The sequence below is a fragment of the Elephantulus edwardii genome, unplaced genomic scaffold (assembly GCF_000299155.1).
Source record: "Elephantulus edwardii isolate Elephantulus edwardi_28Jun2011 unplaced genomic scaffold, EleEdw1.0 scaffold00193, whole genome shotgun sequence".
NCBI lineage: Eukaryota > Metazoa > Chordata > Mammalia > Macroscelidea > Macroscelididae > Elephantulus > Elephantulus edwardii.
The window spans coordinates 762,527-772,217 of record NW_006399943.1 but is presented as its reverse complement, the minus strand read 5'-3'; the positions used below and the strand labels follow the sequence as shown (position 1 = coordinate 772,217).

Here is a 9,691-nt window from a genome sequence, read left to right as displayed (position 1 = left end):
GGCCCCTAACAACAGGAACATTTTAGCTTGAGGGTCACATGGAAGTTTCGACTACTTACTTACCTCTATTGACCACTATCACAGAGTGTGACAACAGCCACAGACATGTGAACAAGTAAGCGTGGCTGGGGACCCATACAACTTCAGAAGAACAGGCAAAAAACGCCGGGTTGGCCTGTGGCCACAGTTGGTCAGCCTCACCTTTACAATACCTAGGTACTACTGCACCCGTCTCAGATCTTACAGATGAGAACAGTCCTAGGTGACAGCAGTGTCAGCGAGGCTGTTCCCTCTCAGTGCACAGGCCTCTGTGGAAGCTGTCATTGGGAGGTCACAGGGTGACTCCCACTTGGTGGGGTCTCCTGAAGCTTCCTCTTCGTCTCCCGGGGCAGCTGGAGGAAGCACATGAAGTACTGTCCACACAGACGTCCAGCGCTGTAACTGGGGCTCTAAGCGGCTCCTCCGTTCTGGAAGAGGTCCTTGGTGGCAAGAATAATTGGTGGCTGAAAGGGCACTTCAAATGAGTTTATTTAGGACTGCCAAGGAAAGTGTCTGCTTTTATTCGAATGAAACGAAAAAGTCTGACAAAGGCTCCATCTTGAGAACATAAATATGAAATAAAGAAAATACGTTTCATTTATCTGGCACTAGGGGAGGAAAACAAGGAAGTTGGTTATAATCGTCCCCAGAAGCCAACTCCTGGGGTGGGCACTCAAGCACGTCCTGGTGCGATTCTTCCCCAACACCACGTGCCAGCACTGCGTGGTCCCTGCTGCGGTCCAGCTGCAGGCCTAACTTGGAGAAGCCACTTTTACAAAAACACCTGAGGATGCCATCAACTCCCCTTAGGCCTCTCTTCCCCACCTGACATGCAAACTGTCCTCTTCTGAAGTCCTATGCTTTCATTTTGATGAGAAGATCTCCAACAGCAATGGCTTTGTGTGTGCCACTCAAGTTCTCCAAAACACTTCTGCTGGCTATGAAATGACTTCACAATCACCAGGCCGCTGGAAGGACGGACCCACCTGCTGTAACTACACGCGAGGGGCCTGGCGTCACATAGGAGGACATGGCCTGGTCAGGTCCTCCCACAAGGGGCCCACTGCATGATGACTTCTGGGTCAATGATAAACCTCCTAGTACAGAGAGCTGAGTAATAAACACTCAAACGCCAGAAAAGATCGTGCAAGGCCCACGACACAAAGAGGGAACGAGCAGGGAGAGGGTCTTCTCATTTCTTTCCGATCAGCTAACATGACTTCCCAGGCACTGGTGCTGCGGCCTCAGCCATTCCAGACAACAATGGGTAGTGACCTTTCCAAAGGACAGAGTGGTGGCCACCAAGGTCTACGGATCCAGACTCCGTACAGCTGGGAGAAGGCATGGGGCGGTGGGCTCAGGGGAGCAGACGCCTGGCGGGTGAGTGAGGGGACGGGCGGGACCCCTGGGCTCCCAGACAGCTACGTCTGGGCCGGGTGGCTCCCACCTAGTCTGCCGGAGCTCCCACTGGAACTGACAACGCACACATCACAGCTGTCTCAGATAAGGCTGTGCTGACACGTTTCCTGTCTCAGGTCTGCTTTCAAGCACTGAGGCCCTGGCATCCATCAGCTGCTCTGCTTTGATAGGCTGGTTGGGAACAAGATGAGGCGGCAGCTGAGAAGGGGAGGAGGCTGAGGGTGAGGCTGAGACACAGCATCTTGAGGAAGCGGGTGGGAGGCACAGGCCGTCCCTTCCCGCCTCCCAACCCTTTTCCTCTCTGGGGGCTTCGCCGAACCTCACACTGCACTGTGCTGCTGTGGCCATTCCGTAAATCCACAAGCATCTTGGACAATTTCACCAGCAGGCGTTTATTAAGCACAGCTGCAAGGCACTGTGTTAGCTCATCCATCCCACTTAAATCTCACACTTTATATGCTGTGAAGTTCCCTCTTTAGCTTTTAAAAGGCGGTTGTAAATGAGATGTGCTTAGTGCTCCCTCTACCACTAATTCCTGGCTGTCTGGGCTGGGGGCAGTCATTAGCAGGGACCTGAACGGTGCACACACGCCCTGGGCGCCCACGATGGCCTGACCCACCCTCTGATTCTGTGGCTCCAACTGGAGGAAGATGCACCCCAAGGCGCCGTGGGCAGAAGAGAGTAACAGTGATGCTGTTACGATGCGGGGCCGGGAAGGTGCGGATAAAAGACTTACTCGCTCTTGTCCTGCCGTGTCCCAGATCAGGAATTTATGGAGCTCATTCTGGTACTGGACAGTCTTGGTCATGAAAGACGCCCTATGAAGAGAGACCTCAGTGGTCAGAAAGCAGCATCGTGGGTATGTGTCACCCTCTGTCCGCCCTACAGCCCAGCCCTGTCCCTCTGTCAGTGCTGCATGACTCCTAGCCCACATCAACCGTAACTGCCCACATCCCCCCACACAGCCGTGGGCACCGACCTGGTGTCTGGACCTGTGGCTGTCAGACACCAGGTCGGTGCCCATGTGGACACCCAGGGGTCCAGACACCAGGTCAATGCCCCCATGGACACCCAGGGGTGCAGACACCAGGTATGTGACCATGTGGATGCCCAGAGACCAGGTCAGTGTCCACGTGGACGCCCACAGATCCAGACACCAGGTGTGTGACCATGTGGATGCCCATGGGCCCAGATACCAGGTCGGCGCCCGTGTCCAGGGTCCCAGACACCAGGTCGGTGCCCACATGGATGTCCAGGGGCCCAGACACCAGGTCGGCACCCATGTCCAGGGGCCCAGACACTGGGTCAGTGCCCACATGGACACCGAGGGGCCCAGGTGCCCAGTCAGATGTCCTGCTTGGGGCTGGGTGGCTCCAGCTGGACCGTTAGTTCCCCTCCACATCTTGCCTGGAGGTTCTTCCACCTCATCTTCATGCAGGGCCCAGAGGAAGTGTCACTTGTTCCCTTGGGGGAGCCTCTAGGGCCTGGGGCCAAGCTGTCCACCTGGACTCCCATTGCTGGCTCCCCTGCCCAGACATGGACAGATGGGTGGGCTCTTCCAGATGTGCTGAGTGCCGGAAACAGTAACAGAATCTTCAGAAAGCACCAGCTAACTTCAAAAGCACAATTTCTAAAAGAATCATTGAGCTTAGGGAAGTGTCAAGTGCTCACGTTTTGAAAATGTAAACTCTGAGACAATGATTTAGATCAAGCGATGGCTTCGCAAGCAGCTTCCTAGACAGTGAGTGCACTGCGCAGACGCGGGGAGGTTAGCTAACACTCCTGGGTGTTTACGTTCTGGAAAACTCCTCGGTGCCCTCTGTGCAGTGCAGTGTGCACAGAAGGTGTGGAGTGAGTGGATACTTCATCAGGAACGCTGGGCAACACACCACAATTACATCAGGATGGGTGCCATGGCTTCTTACTTAGGAAAAGACCCAAGTATTCAAAAAACCTTGTTTATCATGAGGATTAAATGGGAAGATGAATGTCAAAGTGCTCTGTAAATTGTAAAGCACTTCATCTACACAGGCATTATGATTTTACAGGCAGCTTCAGGTGTGAGCTGAGAGCTGGTAATTAGTCCTAAAAGCTTGTAAATCAGCTTTCCATCAACTCCTGCCGCGGCGCACACTGACCGACAGAGGCCGGCGCAGCCCCCTCGTCCAGTCGGGCTGCCCACAGACCACAGGAGAAATCTGCTCTTAGCAGACAAGTCACTGCTTGGACAGGGCACACAACACCCAGAATGGAAGCGTCACTGCAGGGAAGTCTCCTCGAGGGCTGCTGACCTGACGCGCGTCCTTCAGCCCTTCGCCTCCTCACACACGCCTCCTTCTCACTGACGCTCTGGTCTTCTTGCATCCTAGTTCTTTCATGGTCACCCCGTGGTCTGCTGGCTCCCTGGGCTTTGACCAGCATCACTGGCCTCAGAGCCATCTCATCAGGTGTCTGAACACCTCCTAACACAGTGGTGGGGTGGCTGTCATGCTGGAGGGACATCACCAAGCTGTGCAGTGTGGAGACGCTGGCCACTGCGGCTTGGACTGGCTCTCAGGGCTTCTTCCGTCTCACACTAAGACACCACCTTCTTACTGCCCCTCTCTGGCTCCTGACTGCTTCCAAACACCTTTCGGGAGTTAAGCTTGTGCAGGACTCTGAGCGAGGTCACAGACCCTGGTCCCCCCCCAAGCTCCCCATGCCAACCCTCCCAAATAGAAAGACAGTCTTCCCTTCACATGGGCTCCAGCCTTTACGGACAGCAGATCGGAATCCCGCTGTGTCCTGTTGTCTTGGATATGCCTGGGTCACTGTCGTGGGCACTGCCCATGCCTCTTGCTGAAGGCCTTTACCACTGCAGCAGGCAAGCAAGCGCTGCCATCCTCAAACCCCTCAGCAGTGCATGGTTCTCTCCACGCCTGCTACGTCTCTATCAGAGATGGACTCCAACCAGTGCAGGGCTAACTATGGCCTGGAAAGAGTCTTTTTTTTTAAAATACTGCTTTGCATTGGTATACATTGTGTTTCATTCAAGTACACTGTTTCCCACATTCCTTCACGTACATTGTATTTTATCTCCATTCATACACCTTGCATTTTATAAAATCAATTGCTATTGATCTATGCCTTCTGGTACTCTGTCCTTTCAGGCCCTAGTGGATCTTTACTAACCCCTCCCTCTGCCACCAAATTCTGTCACCCCTCATGGTATTCCCCGCCCCCGCTGCACGCTTCTTCCCCCTCCCCTCTTGGACTTTTACACACATCTTGCTAGTTGTCCTTCGGTTTTTATAGTCATGGTCTCATGCAGTATTTGTCCTTAGGAGACTGAGTTAGTCCACTCAACATAATGCTTTCTAGACTCTCCCACATTATGCAGTATTTTAGGAAATCATTGTTTCTTAGTGTTGCATAGTATTCTGCTGTGTGAAGGTACCATAATTTCTCAATCCTCTAGTTTGCTGATGGATATTTGTGCTATTTCCATTTTCTTGTGACTGTGAATAATACTGACATGAGCATTAGTGTACGCCTGGAAATATTATTCCTGCTCAGCTTCTGGTTTCAATCCCTACCCTCAGACAACAAGCAACAAGAATTCCGTAAGTTACAGTGAAGAATCACTCACTCCATCCATCCACCCATCATCCATCCATCCATCCATCCATCCATCCATCCACCCACATCCATCCATCCCCTCAGAATCCTGCTGTGAGAAGTCTGTAGCACTTTCTCCTATGGTGGTCTCTTCTTGCTATCTTCTTAGATGCTGGATCCAGTCTCACCTGATGCTGCTGAGAGGACCACAACCGACCACCTTTTTCCTCGTGGGAACAGCATGCCTCCTTAGAGCAGCAAGCATCCCAGCTAGTTTTAGGAGACAATAAAACGTGAGCCTATCACACGTGGGTCCTGGTTCTTCCAGGAACTTGGAGCCTCGCCGGGTTAGGGTGCTGCCTGTTGATGTTCCCTGATGTCCACCAGCTCCTACTGCGAGCTGAGCTGGGCATGCTGCAGAAGACCTCCACCGGTGAACGGTACCTCTGCTGTGGATAGAGCATTTGTGCTTCTGACCGACGTCAGTTTAGCTCGACACCCCATCACCATGTCCAACGTGGTGAAGACAGGACTCATTTTCATCACTCACCCGCCACTGTGCCTCGTTCCATGTTCTTGATCATAGTCCGTGACGTCTGCCTTTCACGTGAGGGGGACTGATCTGTAACTGTTCAGTGCCCTTTTTTTTTGCTTGCATCCAATCTTGCAATGAAGCTGTCTGGTTCCCCCTTTTATATTTAATCTACACTTGAACCTCAACCCATGAAATAAATTCATAAACTGGGCCCTAATCTTCACTCAGGACTGCTATCCTTTTCCCTTCCACTGTCACTCTGACTCCAGACTCCCTCCTTTAACGTCCACGTTAACTGATGAGGACGGGCTGATACCGCCAGTATCTTGCTTTCTGAAAAACAGGCAATGGCTTCCTGCCATCCAAATGATATATTTTTATTTCCCAGCCTGCCATTTACTTGTCTGATAACCTTATTTTTCACTAGTAAACCATCTCTCTTCACTCTGGCTCGGCAGATCTTATTACCTCTTTAATCTAAAATCCCTACCAGCATTATTTCCTAAAGCTAGAATGCCTTTCATATACTTCTCCATATTTCATGACATTCTAAAAAATAAGACAGTCCCCATGCCAAGCAGCCACGCTCTTCAGGCAGGGTACGTGTCCTCAATGAAAACACGCCCACGACTCTCCTTCTTATGACACCTGTCAGTCTGGGGCATGAGGACAGGCTGAGGGCTCAGCCTAGGGCCATCGCTGACCACAAGTCCTACTTTGCAGAAGGCACATGGACCCTGGCACCCTTCTGCCTGCACCATGCCTACTTGTGGATAACCACCTCAGCGTGCTGCGGACCAGCCAAGCAGCAGGCCTTCCAGAGAAGCTGTAACAGCGGCTGGATTCCAACTCCCAGCAGCCCTGTGGGTCAGGGCAGGGCTACTCACGGGTCTCAGGGCAGAGCCACTGACGGGGTCTCAGGGCAGAGCCACTCACGGGGTCTCAGGGCAGAGTCACAGGGTCTCCGAGGCTGCAATCTTCATGGGAGCGGACCACCAAGCCATTCTCAGGAGAAGCCGTGAGTGGTTCCAAACTATCGACACCTGGTTAGAAGCTGAATGCTTCACCACTGTATTACCAACTCTCCTTTTATTACCATGATCATCATCCAAGAAGGACGTGGGTCAATCACCATGTACTCACTGAGCAGCTCCAAGCGCTGGTACGGGACTGGACTCTGGGATGAAAGAGAGAGCCAGGCCGTCCTCCCTTACAGAGCTCTGGACACTGAGATGGTAGAGAGAGAAAGCCAAGCCTGAACCACCACCGTGGAGCCCATGTCGACCACAGCGCACAGAGGACAATGCAGAGCCGCCCCACAGCCTCTACCAGGAGCTTCTCTCAGGCTGTATCACTACAGAAGCAGCCTTGTCTCCTGCTGACCCTGGGTCTCTGCACTGTGTACGCATGGGGTCACCACTGAGCTCTCCAAGGTGACAATGCCAAACTCCTAGAGGCCCAGGAGCCTGATACAGGTCCTCCCCTGGAGACACAAGGGGGCTCAGAAGGGTCTGGGCTGCAGAGGTGCTTGCACGGTGTTTGACTCGACAACATCACCCCTTCTCATGTTAAAGGATCTTAGCCCTACCTCTGCTTTTGGTCATTAAAGTCTGCCCTAAAAATATCTGCTCAAGTCTTCTGTAAATATATGTGTTCATTTCTCTCATTTAAATACCTAAGGATGGAACTGCTAGGTTATAAGAGTCTTAGGTCTGGGGAGAAGGCAAAGGAGGTGGCAGGCGGTGGTGTAGAGATATGGCAGGGGGTGCTGTGGAGATGCGGAGACCTAAATGAGGAAGGGCCAGGTGGACGGAAGTGCCCCCAGGAGTAGGGAGGGGGTCAGAAAGCGCAGCGGGGCCTGCAGCTGTGTATCTGCAAGTGTTTCCTGTGAGGGACTGGACAATCTACGGGCATATGGTCTCTGCCATCACTTCACCTCACCACTGCAGCATGACAGCGGTCGCAGGTATGGAAGGGACTGATGGGACTGCATTGGATCTGTCCTGCGGTCAGCTGGACTGGCTCATGGCTTGGATCACGTGGCCCTAACTCAGAACCTCCAATTATCTAGATAATCTTTAATAAAGCATTATCTGAATGAATGACAATAAAATAAGAATAATTAGATGGTGCCTCAGTACCAATATCCACAGTCCTAGAGAGAGAGAGAGAAATACCACAAAATGGAAAAAAAGCAGTGGAACAGTAGAAAGGAAGACTCCCAATGAGATAGAACGACACAGCGACTGCACCAATGCTCCCCAGAGTGATGAGAATGACAGGGTTCACAGATGCTGGTCACAGGGTCGCTGTGAGTCATACTCGACTCGATGGCACCTAATTACAGGGGAACCCTCGAGACTGGCTCTTACACACCTTCCAGCCTGGAACTGAACTCAGCCCTAGGGATCAACTTTGAGCCAAACAACACACGGACTTGATGAGGGATCCAGGAGGAAGGGAGCCGGCTGCTGGAACACTGAGGGAGTCAGTGTCATAAATCAGAACATGATAACGACCAATGTCACAAAGGAAACTGCTGCATGGGAAGCAGCATGCTCCTTCACGTACCCAAGGTACAACGACAAACAAATGAAATAACGCACTCAAGTCAATGTGACTGCCAGGAAAACATGGGCCATGGAAGGCAGACACAGCTGATGGAGAAAACAGACAGACTGCTTATTTTGGTTTTAATTTTTATTATGAAAATACATAAACACAAGAGCAAAGTGCATGGTGACATGGACTGCCAGGAATTAGAACCCGATTTCAGTGACCAACCACTCCCTGCCATGTTCTCGTCATTAAAAGCTGGCTTAAAAAGAACACTGAACAAGTCATGGCTATAAAACCCAAGGCGGTCAACTTCGTAGGGGAAAGGAAATGAAAACAAACTTGTCACCTTAGGACAGAAAAACACAATGACAGAAATGAATGGCTAGATTAAGACCAGATGAGAATTAGCTGGGGGAAAAAAATGACAGAGGAACTGGGAGTCAGACTAGAATAAAATGTCCACACTGAAGCAGGGAGGGGAGACAGACATGGGGACAAATTACAGAGGCGAATGCAAGACAAGGAGGCGGTCCAAGAAGACACATGGAGAGAATGGAGCAAAATCAAGCCTGCAGACTTAACGGCTGATGTTCTACTGAATTCTAAAGGTGAAGGTCGGGGAACGAGAGGAAGACCCGCAACCAGGTGGACGGACCTGGTGACCGTCACAATGGGCTCTCGTGTGTCAGCAAGTGTGAGGATGGGGTTCGTAGTGTCACAATGAGTCATGCTCAACTCGACAGCACACAACAACAACAAAGACATTAAACCACAGGTTCAAGAAATACTGTGAAACCAAGCAGGAGACTACAGCCAATCCAACCTCAGCTATCAAAGTAAGACTGCTGATCCAAAGAAAAAAAGAGCCTGCGAAGGCAGCGGAGGGAGTTGAGGGGGTGATGGTGGGTCAACAAATGCCCAGGCAGCAACAAGACTGTCAAATGACTTCAGTAAAAACACAGCAGGTCCGAAAGCAGTGACTGTCAAAGGACTGAAACCCAAGAACACTCCCCCAGCAAACAAAGAATGTGTACCAAGTGAAAGGAGACAGCAGAGAGGAGCATGGCATGACGGAGCCGTGCTACAGCTCGGGATGAGAGCCAGGGGAGGTGCCCATCTGCTCAGCACCCAACTGCTCGGCGCCCATCTGCTGGACGTCCACCTGCTGGACACGCATCTGCTCGGCGCCCATCTGCTGGACATCCATCTGCTTGGCACCCATCCGCTGGATGCGTATCTGCTCGGTGCCCATCTGCTCAGCGCCCATCTGCTGGACGTGTTGCCCATCCGCTGGACACATATCTGCTCGGTGCCCATCTGCTGGACGCGTATCTGCTTGGCGCCCATCTGCTTGGTGCCCATCTGCTGGGCGTGCGTCTGTTCAGCGTCCATCTGTTGGAGGGGCATCTGCTCAGCGAGTCCTGCACGTGGTTGGTGGGTGTGAAAGAAGAACACACCTGGTGTGGAGGGACCAGCATTTCCTGCAAAGTCAGATGCCCCTGTGCCCACCTGCAAGCTGGTCTCGTGAAGGCCCCTGGGACC

General features: G+C 52.1%; 1 protein-coding gene across 1 annotated transcript in view; it reads right to left on the bottom strand.

The window, feature by feature from the left end:
- Positions 1–9,691, bottom strand: part of RAB22A (RAB22A, member RAS oncogene family) — a 49,985-nt gene that overhangs the window by 12,486 nt on the left and 27,808 nt on the right. Inside the window, exon 3 of the mRNA XM_006896857.1 lies at positions 2,195–2,276. Coding sequence (XP_006896919.1) covers positions 2,195–2,276 — 82 coding nt within the window. The remainder of the gene's footprint in view (positions 1–2,194; positions 2,277–9,691) is intronic.